Source organism: Oryzias latipes, chromosome 7, assembly GCF_053564925.1.
Source record: "Oryzias latipes strain Hd-rR chromosome 7, Olatipes_Hd-rR_3.1".
In the NCBI taxonomy this organism is placed as follows: domain Eukaryota; kingdom Metazoa; phylum Chordata; class Actinopteri; order Beloniformes; family Adrianichthyidae; genus Oryzias; species Oryzias latipes.
This window is the reverse complement of record NC_136243.1, coordinates 1,872,501-1,898,307: the sequence shown is the minus strand read 5'-3', so window position 1 is coordinate 1,898,307 and position 25,807 is coordinate 1,872,501. Positions and strand designations below refer to the sequence as shown.

At 43.7% G+C, this 25,807-nt stretch overlaps 1 protein-coding gene across 8 annotated transcripts in view; it reads right to left on the bottom strand.

Annotated features, from left to right (window-relative positions):
* plch2a (phospholipase C, eta 2a) overlaps nucleotides 1-25,807 on the bottom strand; it is a 158,891-nt gene that overhangs the window by 35,215 nt on the left and 97,869 nt on the right. For 3 of the 8 annotated variants that reach the window (XM_078950021.1, XM_078950024.1, XM_078950022.1), the window contains exons 2-4: nucleotides 13,079-13,225; nucleotides 7,007-7,250; nucleotides 6,716-6,845 (exon numbers count right to left, since the gene is read on the bottom strand). In XM_078950021.1, the coding sequence (XP_078806147.1) occupies nucleotides 6,716-6,845; nucleotides 7,007-7,250; nucleotides 13,079-13,225 (521 nt within the window). Of the gene's footprint in view, nucleotides 1-6,715; nucleotides 6,846-7,006; nucleotides 7,251-13,078; nucleotides 13,226-16,036; nucleotides 16,375-18,994; nucleotides 19,270-23,109; nucleotides 23,265-25,807 lie in introns of those variants that run through there. The other 5 variants (XM_078950026.1, XM_078950025.1, XM_078950023.1 and 2 more) reach the window with 4 other exon arrangements.

Here is a 25,807-nt window from a genome sequence, read left to right as displayed (position 1 = left end):
ATTCATACATTTAAAAATAATTATACAATAATAAATAATACATAAAACTACATAAAAGTGCTTCAATATGTATTCAAATGGTTAAAAACCAGAGAAATAATAATAATACAAGAATTCATATAGAGAGATCCAGGTTTAACATGTTTATGGCCGTTGGAAAAAAACTGTTCTGAAATCTTTTTGTCCTTACTCTGATCGAGGTGTCCAAATTTTCAGGGTTAAGAAAGACTTTTCAACCCTGAAAAGTTCTTAAGTATGTTTTTGGTTCAATCCTTAAATATAAAAACAAACAGATTTTCATTATGTTAAAGTCGATAAGGAAATCTGCAGTTGAACACAAACCCAGACATTTTTTTCTCCAACTGGTGCCACGGCAGGTTGCCAGTTCCAAGCTTCTTTGTTTTTGTTTGGGTTTTTTTTCTTCTCATGTTGTTAACCTGTTTTTGACAGACGTGAGCAGTGGCCTGCTACTCTTTTTTGGACGGTTTCCCACCACCTAAGGGTCTGAACCAGTCTGCAGGTGCATTGTTGACACGATCACCTGTCGTCGGTTCAAATGTGGCCGGAGAGGCTGAGGACACTGAGCTCCTCCAGCGCCTGCAGGAATCTTAAAGTAGAGTTTTTGATGATGGCGTTGTTGCATTGCCCTCTTCTACGGAGTGACCTGCTGGGTGAGCGGATGAGGAAGAGGATCAACAAACTGGTGCGGAGATCCGGCTCAGTTCTGGGATGTCCTCTAGAGCAAGGGGTCCCCAACCCTCAGGCTGTGGACCAGTACCGGTCTGTGGGTCATTTGGTACCGGGCCACACAGAAAGAATAAATAACTTACATTACTTCCATTATATTTGTTTCGGAATCTGAAAGATGTTTTATTTTGAAAAAATTGCCCGATTCTCTGTTCCATCCGTCTATGTCACTCTTGACGCAGGCCAAGGTGCTTTTCTTGGTCACGTAGGATACTAAAATAAAACCCAGGAGCTAGCAAAATGAGGAAAAACAAACGTCTTTGCCGAGGAGAAAAAGCCCAGCAAGGAGACAGAAGAGGAGCCTTTCACTTCCAAAAGCTACATTTAATAGACAGTCCTTCTTTTTTGCTCCATGAGTGTGTGAAGGGGAGAGGATGATGACACCTGTGCAATGTACAATGTCATGCATGTCACAATAAAAGCTCAGGGATCGTATTGTCATGTCTCTGTTCCTTCTTCATCGTAGTATTGCTACAATAATCATTCGCCTGCATTTGAAAGACCGGTCTTTGAAAGTTTTGTGTGGCGGTCCGTGGCGTTAAAAAGGTTGGGGACCGCCGCTCCAGAGTCTGTGACTGTGATATAGGGCTGGGCGTGAATCAATTTAATCGATTAAAAACACCAATTAAAATCAAATTTGGTCATATCGCCCAGCTCTACTGTTATGGGCGTGTAGAGGATGTTATAGAAACTGGAATCCATCATAAACAATCCTCTTCATCGTCATCTTCCTCTGCATGAGACCAGGTGTGCACTGAGGAGCTCCTTCAGTCAGAGACTAACACTTCAATGCAGGAAGGAGCGCTTCGCAGATATTTCCTTCCGTCAGCTATTAGACTCTACAACGCCTCAGACACTGGAAACTCATTAGTATTCTTATTAAAATTTTAGCTGTATTTCTAGTGTAATTATCTACCCGCTGGTTTAAATAGAGCTATGGTAACAAGGTAATTAGTGGGATTACTAAAGTTTCATTCCATTACTCTATATTACTCCAAGAACTCTGGTTTTTACAAACCAAGTTAAAGGAAATATTCTTATTTAATGTCATACTTCACATTTATCAGTGCAGCAGACAAAGACAGGCATGTGGACACACATGGATGTCATCAGACATCCTGAGAAGAGTTGAGCTCAACCCAATCAGAGACAGTTTTTTTTGTTGTCCTGAGAATCAGATTCTTCAGAGCAAATTACAGATGGAAGCAGCAAATCTATGAGACTTCAGGTTTTGCAGGTATCAAACTAAAAAATGGCTTTATTTGAGTCAAATGGGAGCACCTCTGTGACAGTGGGACCTTTGCACCGAAGCCAGCTGTGTTTATGTTCAAGGACAGTAGAGTAGAATGCGGCTGAGGTTTTGCTTACATCCTGGCTTATGCTGAGCTATTCTAAACCAGCTGACAAACAACCCAGTCAATGGCATACATGACCCAGAGGTTTTATAGAACCTGGGGCCTCATTTATAAACGTTGCGTACGCACAAAAGAAGGCGTACGCCACTCTCTACGCAATAGTTGAGATTTATAAAAAGCAAACTTGACGGGAAAATGTGCGGTCCTTCGGGCAAGCTCTGACCCAGGCGTACGCACAAAAACGGGTGAAATGAGAAACGGCGACACCGTCGGCAGATGGAAGAAACACGTGAAAGTAAAAATGACAATACTGCCTCTCAGAAATAACATGAAGACTTCACAAAGCAAGTCTTACAATTAACAGCTACACCAACACCCGTTTGATCGATCAGCAGTGAAACAAACAAAAAAATCAAACGAAAATTACAACAGAAATTCAAATGAACACTTATTTGCAAAAAGAAAAGTGAAATATTTTCTGCAATATTGGCATGTTGTGCAATTCATCCTCATAAATAATATATTTAACAGAACGAAATAATGTACAAAACTGACATTCCCGTCAATGTGTCCGTCTGGCGGAGCAGATATAGGTGCAATTAGACAGACAGATGGATAGATAGAGAGAGATGCATTAAGTGTCCACTAAGGAAAGTTGTTTTCATATTAAAACATTTCTTCATAAGCTACAGAATTATGGTATTCATGCCTTTAGTTTGTTTTATTTTTGATCAAACAATGTATGGCGTATGTCTCGACCATTCAGAAAGCAACAAGAAATTACATTTGCGCTGAACAATTTCCCATTTCCACGTCGATTATTACCGACATCTGCAGCTTGTCAGATGTAATTAAATGGATGGAAATAAAATGCCCCATCACAATGCGTAATGACGCACAATGGCTGATCTTACGCTCTTAGAAGATGTGGCAAATGGAAGAATTCGGAGTGAACGCATCTTTAGACAGCAAGAAGACTTGCTGACAAACGAGGACGAGTGGCTTATGAGCCGGTTCCGACTTCCTCTGCGGGCTTTTGGGGGTGTGTCACCCCGTGCATCTGGCGCGTCGGTGTCCCCCTGCGCCTCAGTCACCACTCCACTTAAAAGGGATTCCCCAATTATTGCCGCCAGTCTCTCATCAGGAGGGGTCAGCTCCGGTGTCGTCCCCCCCCCCCCCCCACACCCACACCCATGGCAGACACGGGTGTGTGTGTGTGGAGGGGGGGGGGGGGGGGGGGGGGGGGTCAGCGCTAGACGTTTTTTTGCCTTGACTTTGATGTCCGACCTTTTTCTTTTTTATTTCGGCCACGGTCCGAGGTTGTGAGGCTACAGCATTTACGGCGTCTGCCACCGTTTGCCACTCACATGCCTTTTTGGCATTAGTAATGCCCACACTGTGCCCTCCAAACAACATTATTATCCTCTTTTCCACCTCGCCAACGATAACTTCTACTTCACATTGAGTGAAGTTACGTTTTTTTGATTTTCTCTCCGTGTTTGGCATGGTTTCGCAATCAATGAATATTCATTTGTGGGCGTTTCACGGACTATTTATGGGCAACTATAGGCGTGTCATGAAGCCGCAAAAGCTGCGCAGCATTTAGAATTGGTTGTGATTTATTAAGAGAAAGATGCGTAGGATGTGCGTGCGCACGGTTTTATAACTCCGAATATTTCTGTGCGTACGCACATCCTATGTTTCATCCGTACGCCACTTCTGACGCAAATACTACGCAAAGTTTTATAAATGAGGCCCCTGGCCTGAAGCTGGCCATACTGCAGAAGAGCCCACACATTACCCTTAACACCCACTCTGATGGAAATTGTATTTTTGGTCATTTTAACATTTTCTTTTGGCACTTTTCCGATAATGTAGGACAAAGAAAATTAAGCTTAAAACTGCATTTTATTTATTTATATGGTTTTGAATTGGGAGCAGATGAAAAATAACACTGTTGGAAAAAGATCGTAGCAGTGACAGAAGCTACAGTTGGTAGGCTACAAGCTCCCTGCTCTGCTCCATTCTGATCGTCCACTGTCAGACCAACAGATCCATGGACGTCTTTGTTTTCCTCGTCTGAGCTGGAATCTGGATCAGAACTGGACAGATGGATATGCTTCAATATTGCTTACCATTCATGTTGCACCACTAATGATAGGTTGGGGTTGGGACATGCTGCAAGCCAGTGGGAGAGAGTGCAAACAAAGAGATGATGGGAAATGAGGAAAGGCTTACTATGCTACCATGGTCTTGCCCACAAACAAATTTCTGAAGAACCCCTGCCACTCCGCAGAAACTATGTCCCAGAAACGACAGTGTTTTTGGTTAGAAGAACATAATGACAATTTAAAGACCACTGGGAACTATTTATAACAAATCAAAAGATGATGGGGTGGGACTTGGGAGGACTTGGAAGGATCTGGGCTCTCACAGACAGCCATGCGTGAGAAGGTTTACATTAGAAGGAAAGGTTTGGATTTCACCTGCGGTTACAGCAGCAGACATTCAACACCTTTAATCCTCCACCAGCCAAAATACAGGAGGGGTGAAGTTCTGACGAGTCTTAAAACATGAGTTTCATTCATTCATTAAAAAAAGAGGAAAGGTTGGAATGTCCTCTGTCTGTCAGTAACTCTCCATTATTTGGCCATGCTGTGGACAGGCGTTCTTTTTAAGGTTGAGCTGCATTGGTTTTAAGGGAATGGTTGGTCCGTCTTGTTTTTCCTGTGTCAGTTTGTGTTTGTCAGGAGAAATGACTGAAAAAAGCTTTAAATACTCAAAACCAGCCAGCAGGGCTCATGGCAGATCATGAATAGGGGCGTTTCATGAAATGCCCTCTAGACTAGAGTTTACAGACCAGTTGGTCTTTACAGATTTTTGTGGATCAAAACAAACTCAAGCTACCAGAAAGCTCTTCCCCCCTTTCTCATAAGCTCTTCAATGACTTTAGTATATAGAAAGCAGAATTAGTGAAATCCCTCTGCGCTTCAGCTCCTCTACTGCAGGTTTGGCACTTTTTTCCAGCTGAACTTGAGCTTTTTTGATTGATTAAATAAATGAGTGGAAAAGGAAGCTCTGAGCTGGGTATGATGTCCCACTATTTTGACTTTAACAGCAAAAGCCTGAAGGATCTGGAGACTGTTTAAAGTAGTTTGTGAAATCTTTTCACTGCTGCACTGAATTGATCATTTTTGCAACATTATTGAAGTTTTTTGTCTCATTTTTTGATTTTCTTTTTCAGCTAGTTTAGCACCTAATGTTTCACTTGATGTTGTCGGAGTTACTGTTTTAGTGTTTTTCAAATCCTTTTAAGTATTATAAAGCACAAAAATTGCTCATGTTAGCATTTGATTGGTCTATTTTTTAGCTCCTTTTGTCTTAGTTTCAGCATTCCAGCACTTTGAGTTCATTAAGCAAAAAAACAAACAGTTTTCTTTCATCAACATCCAGCATTACTTCTTGTCATTTCAGTGTCCTGAAGACAATTCATTTTGTTACAGATTATTTTGCATTTTCAGCTAAAACCTTTCGGCCATGCCAGTTCTTAAGAAGACATAAAGGTATATTTCCAGTGTTCTACGGTTTCCTCTTTAATCAAATGTTGATCCGTGTTTCCCGTATTTAGTTCCATTTCAGATTAATATAAAAAGACCTTGCTCTGTCAGAAACTGTGTAACCTCCAGGTGTTTTGTTATGAACCAATGACTTGCAGTACCAGACCTTAAACTCAGGCTGCAACTTTTTGGACACCGCTAAGTTTCCAGGAATTAGACAGATCCCACAGTCAGAACACGTTTGGTCTTTCAACAGGGTTCTGGTGTTTGTGGATGTTCCAGCTGCTGCTGTGACAGATATGAGAAGATATTCCTCTTGCATCACAGCCATTCATACTGGTTTTATTAGTCGCCATGTGGCCACATCGCTCTGGTGTGATCAGATTCTTCACACGGGAGAAGAAGCATCTTCAACAGGCTAATAATCCTGTAAGCAGGTTTAAGGCAAACTAGCAAAGAGGCTGCCAACGCACAAATCTGTATCAGTGTCTCACACAAGCACACCTATCTGGACGCACACACTCAGTCTGTGGTTTGTTTACCCTGTATTACACCAGGGGCCATCTGTGTCCCCAGAGAGCCATATGGAGGGCCGAAAACAGCCTGCTGGCTCGCTGCTCCACAGGAGGACGACAAAACCAACATGTCTGACATGTTAATCCCTGCTGCTGAGGGTCAGGGCCCACATCTGCACCACTTACTGATGTTGTATGGCTTATTCACACTTTGCCAAGAGGTTAAGCAGCTACTCAAACTCAAGTGGCTCCAACAGCCCCCTCGGCTCATATTAGACTACTTTGCAGTACGTCACTCTGCAGGATTGTAAGCCTTGTCAAAGTAAAAGCCTTTACTGAGAAATCCCTGCTCTGTGAGAAAATCCACACCTTAGTGCTGCTGCTGTAAACCACCAACCCCTATAGGAACGACCGAAAAACAAGGCTGAGGGACATGAAACGAGGTTTTCTTCAAAAAGAAAACTACATCTGATGAAACCAGCTAAATACCCAAACAATTCTGATAACCTGGGTCTGAATGGGCATGACCTGGTTCCAGTACCTTGAACATCTGCTTGACCTTCTGCCGGGGCAGGTTCACGTTGAGTTTGTGGAGGAGCTGGAGAACCTCATTGATGCTTAAACTGCCGTCGCCATTCTTATCCGCCTCAGTAAAGGTCTGCTTCAACCACATGAGGGGCGGAGTTAAGCAAAGTCACCAGGAAAACAGCATCCATGACATTACGTTTGTTCAGAAGTATAAAGACCGGCAGGCCTTAAATGTAAGTGATGGAGCGAAAACATTCAATAAGGGTGGAGTCACCCTCACATTTGACAGCTTGCAGAAGGATATTGGTCACGGGTACGCTGCCTCTTCGCCAGACTGTCCTCGTCGCTGATGCCAGCCATTAGATATTTGAGGCCTGTTATCCAAGTTCTGGCATCCTCTCCGGTGCCGGACACCAAGTCTAGAGACTCCATGTGTTCCCCATAGTAGAGGCTGAAGCAACAGTTTTGGTTGAAACTGCCCTCTGCGTACCGCTGGAAGATCTCCGACCGTTTTCCCTCACAAACTTCACGGATGGAGTCAATAGAGACTGTCAGAGAAACAAAGAAAACAGTTTAGTCACCAACAGCAATGATGAGGCAAACCAGGATGACTTTACTGCCTTGTTATTATGTTTGACGTTCATACTGTCAAATCACTTTTTTATAGGATATTCTTACAGCTTTTCTTATAAATCCAACACCAGGCAGGAGTTGTGTTTCTGACGTGGTCATTACAGGCTTTCCAGCAGCACCTCAATCTGGTTAATCAACATGGTTAGTCTGGTTCAGGGGTTCCCAGATCCAGGCCTCGAGGGCCGGCCTCCTGCTGGTTTTCCAGAATACCTGCCTCATCTGCTGCTGAGTACCTTGATCAGGTGTGTTAAGCCAATAAGGAGCTTCAATGGCAGGTCGGTTGGAAAGCATGTAGGACACCGGCCCTCAAGGCCTGGATTGGGGGACCTTTGGACTGTTTGGTCACCAGCAACTACAATAACATCCAGAATGGGGAAGACATGTTTCTTCCAATTGTGGAGCACCTAAAGGAAAACCAGGATGACACACACACAGAGGAAAGTCCATCCTTTTGTTTTTTTAAACTTGTCCTGTCTAGTAGATGAGCCAGCAGATCAGAGCTGCTTTTTTCTGATTTTACTGTTACAATAGGAGTTCATGGATTTTAAGACACACAAGGTATATATTTGTACAAATCTCTTTTGTATTTGAGGCTAAACATTATTTTATGTTTACCTACAAAAGAAGAAGAGAGTGGGATGTTGGAGACAGGGTACAAAAGAATGAACAAAAACCAAAGGAAAAAAGGGGATTAAGGAAGCTTGAGGATGATTAAAGCAGCAGGGGGGGTGGTTGAATCATAAAGCAACAAGTTGCTGGAGGTTTATCATCATTGCTGTCAGGTGTAGATGTTAGTCAAAAGGGGCGGGGCCTGTCCACACACATTCAAATGCTACAAACATTCCTTCATCTTTCAGTCTTCACATACAAAGACATCAACATGGTAATTGGCGTATACTTGTGTAGCTTTTTCTACCTTCCTTGAAGGCCCAAAGGGCTTGACAGTCACAAACCCATTCACAGGCATGTACAAAATACAACTACAGCTCACGCATACTAGTATGCGTGCATACAGACACGTCAAGCGCATCATTCTGTCACACAAACTGTGTGCGCAAAGGTGACCTAACACCTTTGCTCAGGTGAGTGAGTGGAATTTCTGGAATGTAAAGAGAGAGAGTGTCAGGTAACCCCCACTCTAAGACCCCTACGAAGCAGCAGCAACAGCCAAGGTTTCTCTGCACGGTATAACAGATAGAGGAAATCTGCTTGTCGGCCAATCACGTAAGCCACCCAGACCAGCAGGACCGCCACATGAGCCCCCAATGCCAGAGAGCAGGCGAGCACCGAGAGTGCAAGCTCCAGCCAAACTGGAAGAATAGTCCTCCTCGGCTGGGCCAGGGGGCCCCTAACCCTGGAGAGCCCTCCAGCCCCAGACAAGAACCTCACCACCAGCCAGGAGTTCTAAGGATCACCCCACTCCAACCCCAGGCACAAACCAGGGTCCCCCCCAAGAGAGACCTGCGCCACTCTCAAGTGTGCATCACAAGCTGACCCCCCCCCCCCCCCCCCCAATCACCCTAATTTCGGGATTATATGAGGAAGGAGGGTAGTTTGGGGACAGCTTCACCCAATTGGTGAAACAACTGCCCCCCCACCCCCTACCAGCATTAGGCCCAAGTCTCCCCAGCCCAGGGTTCCCATCCCAACAATAGCTGCCCCCCCATGCCACACAAGCAGAGAGTAGCCAAGAAAGGGCCAGTCCCAAGGGCAAGCCAGAGCCCCCCCATCTGCAAGTGTTGTCCCAGTTAGAGCTCTGGTCAGGCATTGGCGGGTTTCACCAGTCAGCGTGACCATGATAGCCTCAGTGCAAACCCCGACCCGCCAACCCTCTGCAGTTCCATCCAGACATTCCCAGCTTTCCACAAAACACAGAATGTATATCTTCAAATAATAACAAACGGACATCAATTTTTATTTCAGTTTATGACCAAAACTTTCTGACAAATGCACAAAACCCAGAATAAATGGTTAGTGGTTGAACAGAACCATCAGAAAGGTGGGCTCACTATTAGCTTTGAGCTGCAGGTGGTAGAGGAACGCTGGAGCTCTGCTTCACACTTTCTCACGTAAAGGGCATAAATGTAACATTTCTTTCCAATATCTGTTACATCTATTGAACATGTCCTCTCAGCTCCTCTTTTGTTACCCCCCCCCCCACACACACACACAGACTGCAGCAGAAAAGCCTTATTTTATCTGATCTGTCAGTTTTATCCACCAACTTGTGTATGAAACACTTTGGGCAGATGAATGTGATAAATAATTAAATCTCCTTAAGAAGCTTATTCTCAGGACCACAGAGGAGGGAAAGCAACAGGAAGCTGATCCTTTAAGCTCGTGCTGTGAGCTCCCATCAAGAGGCCCCCACACCTCATCTTCCATTCTGAAGAACCAGGGGGAAAAGGGCTTTGCTTTCTGCAGCAGACATCCCAACAAAACACGTCCAAAGTTCTGGACACCATCCAGGGAATTTCAGATCGTCAGCCAGCAGATTTGATACCTGCTCACTGCCGTTAGTTAGGCGCACCTGTGGCCAGACAAAGGCCAGAGGACCGGACCAGAATTAGCTTCATCATCATCATCATCAGCAGGATAGAACTAACCTGTCTCATGACGGCCTAAAACCAGCTCCTGTTCCTTATTAATGTGTATTAATGTGATGAATTCTGCTGCACTATGACTAGAAGAGCTGACATTTTCTCTACCTGCTAACCCACCCAGACGTTGGGGGGGAAGCGGCTGCTACAGCTGCCATGGCAGGGGTCTTGGCATGGGGGGGACTGGGCATTCTCCCTCTTTTTACATTCCATCACCCACCACAGCAGAACACAAACACTCACCTGAGCACAGGTGTCAGCTCACCTTTGCACAAACCGTATGCTTGACAGAATGAAATGCTTGACGTGTTTTCTCGTATGTATGTGTGTGCGAGCTGCAGTTGTATTGTGTACGTGTTGACATCTTTATATGTGAAGATTTTTGGAACAAACAGGTGTGTTTGTAACGTGTGTGTGTGTGGACAGGCTCCGCCCCTTTTGACTAACATGTACACCTGACAGTATTGAAGATTAACCTCCAGCAACTCAAAGCCCATGGAGACAACTGTTGTTGTGATTTTGGGCTATACAAATAGTACTTGTTGCTTTATGATTTATTGCCCCTTTACTTCTGTAAACCCCTTTTTTTTGTTCCCTTATCTCTCATTTCCAACATCCCCCTCTCTTCTTCTTTTCTATCCTGTCCCACAAAAAAATGAGTATCCAAACATCATCAATGTAAATAAAGTTTAGCCAAAAATACAGAAGAGGTTTGTATTATTGTATTATGTTTGAAATATGACCTAGTGTGTCAGAAGATTCATAACCCCTGTTGTAACAGTAAAATGGGTCCAACACAAGAAGCTTTCTGCTCTTATCTGTTTGCTCAGCTGTTGGACAGGACAAGTTAGGACAAAAAAAAAGTCTCTGTGAAAAACCAGTGTGCTCCGACTATAGACCACAATGCATTGCATTGCATTTGAACAATTTTGTGAAAAAAATGTGTTTAAATGTTTGTTTTAATAAAAGGTTTTCATCATCAAAACATTAAACAGTTTTCATCATAAATAGCTGTCATAAAATCCTGGTATTTATTAGATTTTCACTTTGTGAAATCAGTGACGTCATATTTGACATTTAAAAAAAAAAAATAGTGGTAATCATAGTATCCTAATTGCTCTAGTACCGCACTATATCATTTTTGAGTAGTTAAGGATTAGAGAAGGAATTCAGACATAGCTCAAGTGTTTTCTTACACATTGTATAATTTAAAACTCTCAGAAAATGCCTTGCTTCCGGTCTCAACCAATTGAAGTCAGTTCAATTGTCATTTTGTCAGTCGCTATGTTGGGACAAGACGTCCTCAGTAAGCCGTGATTTGTCCGTCTACATTTCTATGGCGACCACTCTTTCCAACCAGAAGTGAGCATGTTAAAAGGCCACACCCCTTTCACTGAAATCGGGTCCAGGAGAATCTGTCAAACGCTTCAACTTTTATTGAGGCATCTGATTGGTCAGTTTATAACTTGAATAACTTGCATCCACAATCTAAGGAAGAGGAGATAAGACATGAGGAGGAACTTAACTATTTAGACTTTGAAATATTTGAGACTATATTTAGTCTTTAACCCTTGTGCTATCCTAGGCACTTTACCAGTGGGAGTTGGGTCATCTAGACCCACTAGACAGTGCTCTGAACCTTTTTTCTTCAATGATTTGTGATCTTCACTGGTGTCCATGGATTACATGAAATCTTTCCACCTTTATCCACCTTTGTCATGGTAGGGAGAACACGTCAATGGAAGGGGGGGGGGTCATCTAAGATAGCACAAGGGTTAAAACAAACTTCTTCTTCATCATCTGGACAAAAAGCAACGGTAAGAGGTGAACTTTCCCTCTGAAATGATGCTTTTTTTTAATGACATTTATGATGGTACACCACTGTCCCCAGCTGTGGCAGTTCTCTAGAACATTGGACAGGTAACCGTTTTTGGAGGAACATCGGCTCTGTAGCGCTACAAAGACACTGCTAAAACACAGTGGATTCAGTTCTGTTCTTATATTTATGAAATACCGTTTTATTCATGTCCTATGAACTCATCTTGTTGTAGTTATCTGCTATGTCTTAAAGTTTGGTCCGTGAAAATACTGTCCGACTTCAAACCGGTCCGTGTTTCCATTTAGCTGACACACGGAACAGTTTGTTAGCATAGCATCATAGCATTAGCATCTAACAACAGTGCTGTCTCCAAATCAACACTTTTTATCATCTGAATGCTACTACTGTTAATGAAGCAGCTTTATCCTTCACTTCTGACTGGATGCTATAAAAATCATTACAGGTTTCCCTGTTTGATCAGCAAAAACCAAATGCTTCACAGTTGAAGTGACCGCAGGGTATCCTGCGTCGCGTGTGCTTGTTTACCACGCATGCAGACAGTAGAGACGAGGGCAAATGATATGTATCGTTTTATCGCCCACCCTTGATTTTGCCGTTTTCAGCCTTAGTAAAAATAAGAGCTGTCCAAGTTGGACAGAAAAACTCCTGAACAAATTGAGGGCTGTGCCCTTCACACCAACAGACTGCTTCAGTCAGGATAATGAAATCCACTGTATCAAAAGCAGCAGTGATATCAGGAAGAATTGATACAGCAGATGACCCACAATCCTCAGCTAAAAGCAGGTCATTGTCCAACCTAAGAAGAGCTGTTTCACTGCTGTGACAGGATTTAAAACCAGACTCAAACTTCTGAAAAACATCATCAAATTCTAGATGGTCCTGTAATTGACATGTTTTATTCTGATAAAGGTTCACTTTTCGCGGCCTTGCAGATGGTTTACCATGTAATTTTGGATGTCTTATTTTTATAGTGCCTTGTATTCTGTGTCCTGATTGGCTGTTGACCAATCAATATCCTTGGAGCTATGTCTCCTGTAAAGTACAGAATGCATTTAGCCACCAAGAGTTACAGAAATCCTTGATCGCAATCAGACCTTTGTTTTCATTCTATAATGCTGGACTTATTTTTCTAAGAAAGGTTTGAACTTTAAGAGTTTAAACAACATAGATGCATTGAAAACTAGAAAAAGGACATTTCAATGATACAGTTTTTGAAAAATAAGTTAGAAGAAAATGTCACGTGTGACTAACAAAACCACTTTTTCTGTGAAGCAGCCTGAAAGCCCCTGAAGCAGAAACTCACTCTTGGCCTTCTCGTTCTTGCGGGACGGCCTCCAGCGGATGCAGGACTTGTGCTCGTCCAAAAAAAAGAAGCGAACCAGTCCCTTGGAGCCGCCACGGAGCTTCACCATCTGGGTCCCCATCTGCATGGAGCTCATACATTTCTCCACTGAAGGAAGGAGAGAGGAGAGAGTGTTGAGTGTGTCAGTCAAGCCTGCTATATGTTCTCACAAAGATCCATCTGGGCTCTTGAGCAGCTTTGGTGTTTACTCAGCAACACTGCAGAGGAAACAAGTCTGGACCCCACAACATGGCAAAGAAAATCCAGATATTTGTGTCTATGAATGAAAACAAGAAGCTTTTTGTGAGGACGGTTCTGGTTCTGCTTTATTAATCCTATGAACATTAAGAATGTTTGTTGTAGACTAGGGATGGGTATCGTTAAGGATGTAACGGTACTACTCTTATCAATACTGCTTATCGATCCGGTATTTTAACGATACTCTTATCGATACTTTATGAGGACGAAAAATAAATAAATAAATAACAAATTAAGAACATATAGTGTTTTATTTCCTCATTTTGCAACAACATTGTTTTTTTTTTAAACATTTTACTTTATACATGAGAATGTTCCAGAAAGGATATTTATTTAATTATTTAAACTAATTATTTTTATTCTTTATGAGCGTGATGTTTCCTTTGATCTTTTGTCCATTTTCCACAACCTTGAGAAGACAAACACCCAGAGTTAAGTTAAGTTAAGTTAAGTGAGATGATGGAAACAAATTCACTTTGATACAGACTCCTTTCTGTTTCTTTATTTTTCTTTAAATCCAGTAAACCCAATAAATTATATTAATTTAATGGATGACGAATATCATTAGTAATTAATTATTATTACGTTTTAGGAAGCAGCTGTTAGTTTGCTGCGGGTCTGAAACCATCAGCGCTGAGTCTAAGGCCAGCCTTTCTACCTGTTCGTTGTCTGCTCCGTCTGGTTCGATCTGAACTTTCAGTTTTTATTGGAAGATCTTCTAGAAAACCAGAGCTGAAGTAAAGGTGCAGCATTCTGCTCTGATTCCTAAACTGTGAGCCAGAGCAGGAAGTGGGTGGAGTGGAGCTCAGTGCAGCTGTGCACTGACTGAGCATTGATCTGGCCATGCTGCCCCCCCCCCACCTCCAGGGCATGGTTAATGTGCTGCTGCTCTGCTCCCCTGACCTGAGATCCATTCCTGCTCTGAAAGAAATCAACAGAATCCCGACAGCAACAAACAAACCGAGAGAAGCAAGGAGCGCTATGCTCCAGGAACCACAACCAGACCCAGGGCAAGTTCATCTATTTATGCTGCTCTACCACTGTGTTGCATTAAAGGAGGATTCAGACGAGTCACTGACCTGTCCACCTGCTTTAACTTGACCTGACCCCCCCACACACACACACACACAATCACACACACAAATCCAGAAAATCGTTTTTCACAGTTTAAAGGATTTCAGTTTGATTTTAATGACAAATATTTCCGTCTCACAGTTGTCTTTGGTTCAGATAACCAGCATCCGTCAACAGATCACATTTCAAACTCTTCACTGTAAACGCAGCTAAATACAGGAGAAACAGCTGGACCGACTGCTTCAGGTCAACACCTTCATCAGTGAAACCCTGCTCCTCCCGGCTCGGGGGCAGGATCTAAGGCAGCAGAGCCCATCTCTTGGGGTTTCTGGTTTGAGTTCTTCCAGCGTTCGCCTGAGCCGTGTGAAGGAGTTTTTGAAGAGGCGACAGTGAGGTTTGCTTCTTCAGCTCACTGTGAGGGTCAGTGGGAACCTGCTCAGTGGATCTGTGTGGTGAGCACAGGGCCAAGCGGCTCTTCAGAGGGTGGAAGAGGTCAAAGTTCCACCAAGAAGATCAATTTTAGATAAATAAAGTGTTAAATGGAAATCTTAGAGTAGAAAAAGAGCCTCCCCCGTCATTTGATCATAGAGTGTGAAGCTGAAGAGTAGCAGAAGACTCACACACAGCCATACTGTATGGACCGATGGGAATCTGGGCTGGTTGCCATGGTAACAAGATTCCAGTTAGCACACGGGGATATAGAGATTGGCTGGAGAGAGAAAAAATTCCCACTGAAATGAAAACCGGTGAGAAAGATGTTCCTGTTCAAAGACGACGAGTGAAATTTTCCATCTGCATCCTCTAGTCCCAACCTTAAAACACAAAGGTTACAACCTGAGAATGCGGGGAGCAAAAGCCTTACACTCCTGACTCCTCTGGTCTCAGTTCTTCCTGCAGGAGAACAGCTGCGTCTTTCAGGCTTTAAGGATGACCTCCATTCAGGAGTTAACCGGCATTCATGTCAAACAGCTTAAACCAGCAATCAGCCTGGCTGACTCTCATAACCTGGTAACCTGGTAACCTGGCTGGCTGGCTGCGGTCGCCACGGCAGCCAGGTATGTGGGATTAACCCCTCTGTGAGGGTTTCAGGTTAAGCCTGGGGGGTTGGCGTCAGACCATATGCTAGAATCCTCCTGCAGATAAAGACGGCCCTGATGGTTTAATGACCACCCTGCAGAACTTCCATCGGGATTGTGGGTAGAAAAGAAAGACTCCCAACGAAGAAAATTAAGAGCAAAACGTTCAAAGGTGAAAACACAAAAAACGCACAAATAGAAGCATAATGCTGATGTGTCACTCAGAATCAGGAATCAAGCAAACATCCTTTTCCAAATATTAAGAAGCTTTATACACAAGTAGAAACTATTGCAAGCGCCATTAAATAATATTAAGGATTTGATGTGCAGTGACTCAAAGTCAAAACCATCCCAAATTCCCTCTACGCCTCATCAGGTCGCCTCTTCAGGGTCTGCAGACTTCATCCCGAGACTCAAAGCCTCTGTCTCACCTGCAGCAGCTCACCTGTGCAGCAACCAACTAAGGGGTCAACTGAAACATGCACAAGGCGCTGCCACGCCAAACGCTTACCCATGTAGCCCAGCCGCCACTTGGAGAAGGCGATGATGCTGCTGCCAATCCAGAAGAACTCCTCAACCACGCGGGACAGCGAGGGCTGCTGCTGCTCACAGAGAGCCCCCTCTTTGGCTCGCTCATTGTCCTCTACCAGGAAGAAGGCGCCTTTCACCGGAGGGCCTGGTTTGTCTCCGGTGGCGGTGGCGGCAGAACGCATCAAAACTGAAGAAACTGGGCCGAAGGGAGAGAAGCTGCTCTTCTTGACCGTGCTCATGTTTCTGCGCCGCAGCTGAAGATCAGCCGTCAAACTAGTCCAACTGGGATCTGAGGACAGAGCCTCTCACCAAAAAAGACGAAGCCCACAGCTGGAGGATCTGCAGCTTCACAGCTGCTCCGTCTGAAGAGCTCGAACGCAGATGCAGCTAGCCTCAGAGCCACAGCCCGTCTAATGGCCAGGCCTTCACCTGTGCACGCTCCTCTGCAGCTATTCAGCGCACCAGACCGGGAAAGCACGACAGCCGGAAGAAACTGTGCAACATGCTGTCCACGCAGCAATCCCTAATCCCTGCTGCAGTAATCCAGCTCAGAGATTTACCGCGTGAAACGCAGCGAGGCGCAGACAATAAGAGGGAAGGACTCCACCGAGCTCCATTCATAGACCACCATGTCCCCAAATCCTCAGGTTATAGATGATGGTATGGAGTAGAGATTATAGTAGAGATTACACCATGAGGGCTGCTTCTGCTGAAACCAGCTGAGAAGAAGATGGTTCAGAAAAACTCACCTCAACCCAAACTTGGATCAAACTATGCAGGCTTTATTTTTTTAAAAATCTGAAGATTTTAGGGAAATTCTCCAGGAGCTCATGCATTGTTCCACACACACACATGAAAAGGCACACACAGATACACACACACACACAAATCCATACACACCTGTACGTACACGGATCAATACACACAAATACATATATGCATGGATCCAAAAACACAACCAGTGCAAAACATAGATTCATACACATGTACACACACGTAGTTCCATACATACCTGCATATGCATGCACAGTCACACACACACACACACACACACACCCACACACACACACACACACGCACACACACACGCACACACGCACACACGCACACACACACACACAGACCAGCAGATTATCTGTGAAGATCACAAACAAACTGCTGAGCTGTTAAGCAGCACAGAAGAGAAGAGATGGTTTTGTGCAGACGAAGATTCTTCCATCTGAGTGCAAAGCCAGACAACAAGACGAAGAACGTCAGAACCCACATTCTGCCTGTTCCAGGCTGGAAGCATGACCATGACGTCACACAAACGCTCCGAGCTGCAGGCATGGAGCTAAAGGGGGGCAAGAGGGGCCCCCCCTGGATAAAGCTTTGTCTCACACACAAGTTTGGAGTCAAGATCACTACAATCATTAACAAAGATTAAGAAATCATCAATACAAGCTTCTTCAAACTTTACACTTGAACTCCATATGGGAAAGGAATTTTGAAGTTATATAAAAACTGTTTACAGAATTTTTAAACATTTAAAAAAGACTTTGGTTTCCATTATGTGGATACAGCAGACCTTTCATTGGGCTTAAATTCCTTATGGGAGAGGCATATTCAACTCTCCAGAGCCCCCCCCCCACACACACACACACACACACACACCACCACAACCCTGTTTTTCGTTTGCTGCTGCTTTACATAATAGCACCTCAGTTCTAATATTAATGATAACAATAATAAAACTGATTGAAATATGTATTTTGGATCCTTTCGTTCGGAACAGCCTTCCACTCTGCTGTTCTCATTTGCCCCCCCTCCAGTCTTTGGCTAACCCCCCCCCCCCGGCTAAAACAGGAGATTCCATGGTTGTTTTGCCAACAGATGCAATGAAACCGTACAGTAACCTTCTTGGGGGGGGGGGGGGGGGGGGGGGGGGGGCATCACTGGTCCACCTCTGGTTGAGGACACCGGAATTCTCTGGAAGCTGGAATTGGGTCCAAGACCCCAAAGACCCAAAGATTTCTCTTCATATGTTAGTTTTCCAACTTTTTTGAAGGAGATTCAAATACATGTTAGATGAAGAGACTGAAAACTGAGTATATATTGTAAAGTTTGGTTGATTTTAGTTTTAATTTTTACAAAATACTACACTTAATCAACAAAGGCAGTAAGGTTCAGAGCCTGTCACACAGATTCCATTGGTAACAAACAGTTTACAAGAATATTTGAGGCATTTAAATCAGTTTTTATGATCAAATCAATCCCAGTAGAACAATGGAAACCAGGTCTTCTTATTTAAAGAGGCGACTCAAACAAACATCAGCCGTTGACTCTTAGGACTTTTTCTTGACTTTTTAAAACAATCATGTCCTTGTTTTTGAATTGTGAACTCAAATGTTCCTCAAATTTTTGGGATCGGCTTAAAGCACTTTAATTCAGGACGTCCCAAACAAAGAAAAGGTCTAAATCCTGCGTTAGCCCCCCCTTTAATTAATGTGAGTGTCTGACCCATTAGGAGGAGTGATCAGTGGGATCAGTGTTTGTGTACCCGGGTCCGTTTGGCCTGTCTGCTGTGGTCGCTCTAAGCACGAACCGTGCCAAGGCCAACTGGGAACTAAATCCACTCATAGACCGGACAGAGAAAACAAAGGTGTGTTTTGCTGGAAGGCTTCAGGGTTTCCAGAGGAATTGTGGGTCAGCTGAAGCTGGACAAGGAGAAATCATCGATCTAGCACAGATCTGCACATTGCTCCTGAAGGCGGCGCTCTTCCCAAAACACTCACAGACTGACAGCGGATCCTCAGTGAAGCTAAAGAGCAGGACATCCAACGCGCGCGCCTGTCTCTAAGTGGGAGGGTGCCACGCGCTCACCTCACCAGGTAAAAAAGAAAACCCCTCTGTTTCCTCCGTGCACGTGTTCCGCCCACGCGCGTGATGAGTCACTCACCTGTGCCTCGCGGCTGCGTTCCCGCGCTTCTTCTGCCGCTCGCCCATCCGTAAACGCTGTTGGGATAACGTAGGCTGGCGCGCGGGGGCTCCCAAACTTTGGACCAAGTGGCGTAAATCTGGATCCTGGACTGCCACTCCTTCAGGCTCCACGCGCGCGCCAGGTCGTAGAAATTCTCACTTCCTGTCATCACAACCGACTTCCTGCTTCCTCAGCAAGCGGGACACATGTCATCAATCAGGTGCGCACGTGCACGCACCCGCGTGTTGTTCAAGCACGCGCCTAAGGCTGGGACAGGCCGTGTTTAAGGGGATGTTTACTCCAGAGGTCAGGCTGGATGTGCCGCCTGCCTCCCTGGCCGGACTGAAGAAAACTGAAGCCTGGAAGCAAGAGCTGATCCTTCATAGGAGGAGGATGATGTTGTCCTTCATCTCAGCAGACCATCCTCATCTTTGCTTTTTGCCTTTGTTCGAGTGTAACAATAAATCCATGAATCGAATTCTGTTCCTAAGATCAAACCAGATTGATCTGTCTCAGCCAGCCGGAATTGAATCGAATTGAACTATGCCAATAAAAAACATTTGAAAATTAGATAAATTAATAATCAAATTGAAAATGAGAAAAACCATTTGGATTAAGGCAGTGCTTCTCAAATAGTGGGGCGCGCCGCAGCAGTAGCGGTTTTAGGCACAGGTAATACGGGCAATTTCCTGGAGCGCAAATTTAAGGGGGGGCGACAGCGGCTCAGTGCTTGGAGAAAAAAAATCTGTGCCACTACTGGTTTCCTATTATCTGTTATATCAGTGTTTTTCAACCTTTTTTGAGCCACGGCAAAAGTTATCCTTGACAAAAATTCCGCGGCACACCTGCATCCAAAAAAAAAAAAGGAGAAACTCATAGTCTGTATTGACCTCCTACTGCCCTTCTCACATGCAGTTTTGTGATAATTGTGGCAGAAAAAGCTGGAAGTTGCAGCAGTTTTTTATAAAAGATTTAATAAAAGTTAAGTTAGAAGATTTAAAAACTGCTTGATGTGTGTTTGTTGTGGTTTCAAGACATTTAACAGGGACGACTCATTGTGCGCTGAGACGCTGTCACTTTAACCCAATGCATCATGGGAGATGTAGTGCTATAACTGCTGCAGATGGCAGACAGACCAGCGTCTTTGAGCTTCATTGTTTTGTACACTTGTTCCACGGTCTGACACCGGATTCTGTGGGAAGCTACACCGCTAAAGACGAGCTTTAGCTGGTATTTTTGTTGGAACTGAGGGACTTATGGGCTAAATCGAAACAAGGACGTGAAGACTCTAACCACTTCTGATTGGTCTGATGATGTATGATTAAGCCTCCAAGAATGATTGGTGGAGACAGTTAAAGGGGCGGGACTTTTCAGAAAACAGCTGACGCTACGGCTAAATTGTGGTACCGTCATTCTTATCAAAATGCCTTTAATAGAATCAAATAAACACAAAGAAAAATTATTTTAAGAGCTTTTATTTTCCTAACTACTCAGTGTTTTATCAGGGCCTGTTTGGATGAACACAGAGCTGATATCCTGGAGATGGGAAATGCTTTAAGGTCAGTTAATGAGGGTAATCACCCACGGCACACCTGACCATCTCCCACGGTGGTTGAAAAACACTGACAGAGTTTGTAACAGTCTGATACTGCGAAACATTTTCTTTTTCCTAGGGGGGGCCTTGGAAAAAATAATTGAGAAGCACTGGATTAAGGTATGGTAGCTTATATATATATATATATATATATATATATATATATATATATATACATATATATATATATATATATATATATATATATATATATATATATATATATATATATATATTGTATATAAACAACCAAGAGCATTACAGCGGAGAACTTCCGGTTCCGGCTAATAATGTCCGGGTGCCATGTTGTCTGCAAGCAGGTCCTCTTGGTAAAGTGAACTCTGGAGTGCAGCGCTGACCGTGGTGCTGAACTGAATCAGAATCTTTTCTGCTCCATCAGAGATGAAGCTGACAGCAGTGGGTTTGCTTCAACCACTGAAGTGTACTAGTGCTGCTGCCCTCAGTGATGATGGGAAGCAATGACTACGTCGTCCAAGTTACACTCAAAAGACAAACGAGGGGTTCCACAGAAGAATCCATCAATTTGAGGAAGTTGCTAAACAGCTTAGAAATCTTTTAGTTTCTGAAGTGTTTCCTTCAAACTGCAAATGCAGACCAGCTTCTTAAATGAATTGCAGTCTGACGTGTGGTTAGATGTTTCTGAAAAACAAAACCATGAGAAGTTTGTTCTTATGCCACAGATGAAAACACACGAAGCACCTGAGCGCTGCAGTGGAAGCTGCAGAGCAGAACTTCTCAGAGGCAGCCGGGTTTTGTTTTGCTATAAATAACATGAACAGGATATTACCTCCACTCGTGCATGAGCACAGGACGTTTTAGCGGCAGAACGACCTCAATCTGAGGACTTTATGATGCCCTTGTGCACTCAGCATGATTGCTGCTCATCCAATCACAGCTTTCCAAATCTGTCTCTCCTGTCATTGGACCGGAACCAGACAGAATTTTTGTTTTTTTAATGAACGAAGGCCTTTTATTCTGCATAAATAACTTTTTTTAAACATCCCGGCATCCAAACAAATCTGTGTTGAATTAGTTTTCCCAGTTTCTGTCCTGAAACATTCACATTTATTTTTCTGTTTGAAAAAAGATGTGAAATGTTTTGCAGTTTTGTAACTTCTGATCTATGAGGTGTTTCCAGGCACGATTAACAAAACCTAAACTTGAAAATGTTGTGAAAACCTGTGCCAGCCCATCTTTGTTTATATTCCATAGATTCAAAGTTTCAGAACATATGGAATAGTTTGATTTATCCATATTTCCTAATTCTGCTTTATTCCCTTTCAGGGTCCACTGTAGCCTGACCACCTGTTATTGGGCCCTTACAGCCAAACTCCTTGGGCCCACTCAGCAAAACACAGCTTTGTTTTCATTGGCAGATCTATGAAGGAAAATTAAAAAGAACAAGTGTTTGCAAATTAACAAGTCTTCATCAGGAACAAATGTCCACATCCAAACTGGCCCAGTTCAAAACAGATTCCACGTCAGACCAGGGTCCATGTCAAACCCGTGGCAAAACAACCAACTCAAGTCAGTTCCAAGTCCACCTCGGGTTCATGTCCATGTTAGACCATATTCTACCTGAGACATACACTTACTGGCCACTTTGTTAGGCACACCTGGCCAACAGCTCTTTAATGCAGATTTCTAATTAGCCAGTCACATGGCAGAAACTCAATGCTCTAAGGCATGTAGACATGGTCCACCAAGGATTAAGGCGGTTCTGAAGGCTTAAGGGAGTCCTAGGCGTTCCCAATAAAGTGGTCATGAGTGTAAGTCTGTGTTCTGTGGGTCTACAGGCTAAGCTTTCTCTGGATCTCTGAGAACAGCTAATTGAATCTAAAAATGAAAAAGAAAGCAGGAATGAAGAGCTCTCAAAACTTTCCTGGAGGAGAAACAACAGGAAAGCACAACAGCTCTGGACTGTTTTTATTAGTATCAAGAACTTCATGCTAGTGAGGAGCAGACTTCAGACATCTATCCATTCATCCATTTTCAGAATCTGCTAAATCCCTTTTGGGGTCTTGGGGTGCTGGAGTGAACCCAGCTATTTTTGGGCAAAGGTGGGCTGCAGAATGAAACAGTCAGCAGTGTGTTGCACACACACACCAAGGGACAATTAAAAAAAACTACAAAGCATGTTTATGCACTGCGGGAGGAATCCTGGTGAAAGTCCACACAATGAGAACATACAAACTCCACACAGAAAGGACCCAGCCAGGATTCAAACCTTCTCGCTCTGAGGCGAGAGCGCTAACTACCATGCCACCCCACAGCCCTAAGCAGGGCTTTACAGTGAAGCACACAAAAAGTATGAGAAACCAGCACCTGTGAGGTTTGTGAGCTTGAAGCTCTCATTCCAGTAGACCAGTCTCCAAGATCTCAACCAAACTGCACTCAGCTCTGAGCTGAACAGTCCAGTTCAACTCTTAATGAAAACCGCTGAGCAACATTTTCTCCTCCTCATGCATCAAACAGCTACCTGAAGGAAGGCGACGCTTCATTCCATAATACTGCCAGCTTGGTTTCCACAAACCTTCAGCAGCATCTTCAACTTCTGCAGCATTTCAGCCTGTCCTGCTGCAGACAGAGCAGCATGGGAGGACCGGGCAGCACCAGGGTGGTGTGGGCTTCTCTGAGCTGCTGAGACAGAAACTTCATACACTGCTGTGAGGCATCTTCATCACACGCCTGTGTTAAAACTGCAGCCTCTTCATGACCCAGAACAGACTGCACTGTCAGCGGTTCATGGTGAAAAGAAGCCAACAGGGGTCGCTGCCTTTCATTTAACTTTTATAGAATTTATTTGACTTAGGCTGAAAGAATTTATTTTCATCTGAAGTTTGTTGCTTTAAGTGAACAAGATTGACCTTCTGACCCCTCCCTATTACCTTTCTGCATCCAGCTGCAGACACTCCACATCTGATAATCCCTTAGATTCAGAGCCTGCATTTTCAGCAGGGTCTCTCTAACTGTCAACGTCCAGTGTCACATTGTTCATGAATGGGGCATGGTCTTTTGGTCAAAAGCTGCTTATGGAGCTCCTTTGTAATGAGCAACATCAGTGATCAGGGCTGCGAAGTACGATCCATCAGAGCTCAATCATCTACCATCACACACCTGGTTCTGTTGCAGAAGACACACATGTAGATGGAAATTCGTTCAACAGTTGATCTAAACAAAGCCTTCTAATCATGGTTTTTTTCATAGGTCGCAGTCTGACTGAAGGCCCCCAGGCAGAAAGAAAGTAGCATTTGTCCCATGCAGCGGCTTCTAGTGACTCTAGTGACTTGGCAGCTGGGTGGCTCGGTTGGTAAGGTGAGTTGCTACCACGCAGGAATCCAGGGTTCAATTCCCGGAGGGGAATAAACAATGGTACTGAGTCAATTACCATATCAATGGCGAGCAATGAACATCACCCAGTGAGGGCCCTTAGGCAAGGCCCATAGCACTACTGCCTCTCAAGCGAGTTAGCGAAAGCAAGTTAGGATGCAGCTCACCACTCCCCCAGGGGATGGGTCAAATGTGGAGAAGAATTTCCCCATTGTGGGATCAATAAAGTACCAATTTAATTTGAATCGCCTTTGTCAAAAATGCCAGATAGTTGTTGCTTCATCAAATGCACAGTCGTCTTCTTGCACAGAATTCTGTCCTTAAATAAAAATTTGAGTATGAGCAAGTGTATTGTGTTTCTAGGTACTACTGCAAAGCTCTTAAATGATGCATGCTAAGACATAAACATGCTAACATTAAAGTAGCAGTGACTTACTTTGTTCATATCTTCAATAATAGATTCCATGACATCTCTGCTTACAATTTTACTAATACTCTAATAACTTGCATTAGCAATATAGAGCTTGCTTTTCGACTTTCCAGACCAGTCCTTTTCTACGTCTGGGTGGTGTAAGGTGAGGCCTTCTCCAGCAGGTAGATGCAACCATCCAGTGACGTGTGGTGAGGTTCACGGCTGGTGAGGCACTGATGTCATCAGTCAGATGTACAAACATACGAACCCTACAGAGTATCTAATGTACCATTTGATTGGCAACAATAAAAGTGTGTTGTTTACATTTTTATTTCAACATTTTTATTTTGCTTACAAACTTTAGCAATAAAAAAATGACCGAAATTGTTAATATTGACTTACTTTTACTAATAAATGAAGTCTGTGCTCCGCTCCTTCTGAAAAATCACATGGATGACCTGTTTGTAAAAGTTTCCTTTTCTTTCTTCAGTTTAAAAAGTCTTTCTGTCTCTCCACAAATGACTGAATTTAGACACTAAGTCTCAATTTAGAAAATTATGATAAACAATATTAAAGAAAAACTGGACGGCTGCACTTGACTTGTTACCACTAATTCAGTTATTCTTGAGCCCTCTGCCTTGATGCTCGTGTACTTTGTACCTCACCTACTGTATTTCTCATGTGCATTTTTAGCAGATAAAAAGACTAAATGGATCACAAACTGGCTCCAATGTAATGAGACAGTTGGTGAGAATTAGAAAACTGAAGTGATTAAAAATAGAGCGTCCTTTTATGATGATAATAGACAGACTGAAACAGTAAAGCTCATGCGTCGGGCACAGGGGGGGCACGGGCGGCTGGTGCTTCACCGCTGCTGTCTTGTTTGTTTGAACAGGAAATTTGTACATTCATTCCTTTTTTTTTCTTTTTTCAACAAAGAAACGTCGAGAACTCACACAGAAAAAAATAATCATAGAATTAACATCTAAAAAGTAATATTTGATTTTAAGTTTTAATTGGAAAAAAAGGTATAATCATTTATCTATCTTCTAAACCTGTTTTGTCCCTTTTGGGCGGCCGTGGTGCAGCGGTAGGGCGGACGACCCATGATCGTAAGATTGCAGGTTCGATTCCCGCCTTGCACGCCCATGTGTCGAAGTGTCCTTGGGCAAGACACTGAACCCCACCTTGCCTCTGGTGGGAGGTTGGCGCCAGTGTTTGGCAACGGAGCCGCCATCAGTGTGTGAATGTGTGTGTGCATGGGTGAATGGGACTGTGACTGTAAAGTGCTTTGGGCCTTAAAAGGAAGGTAGAAAGCGCTATATAAGTATACGCCATTTACCATTTACCTTTCGGGGTCACGGGGCTGCTGGAGCCCATCCTGGCTGAAGGCAAGGGACATCCTGGACAGTCTGTCGCAAGGCCACAAATCACA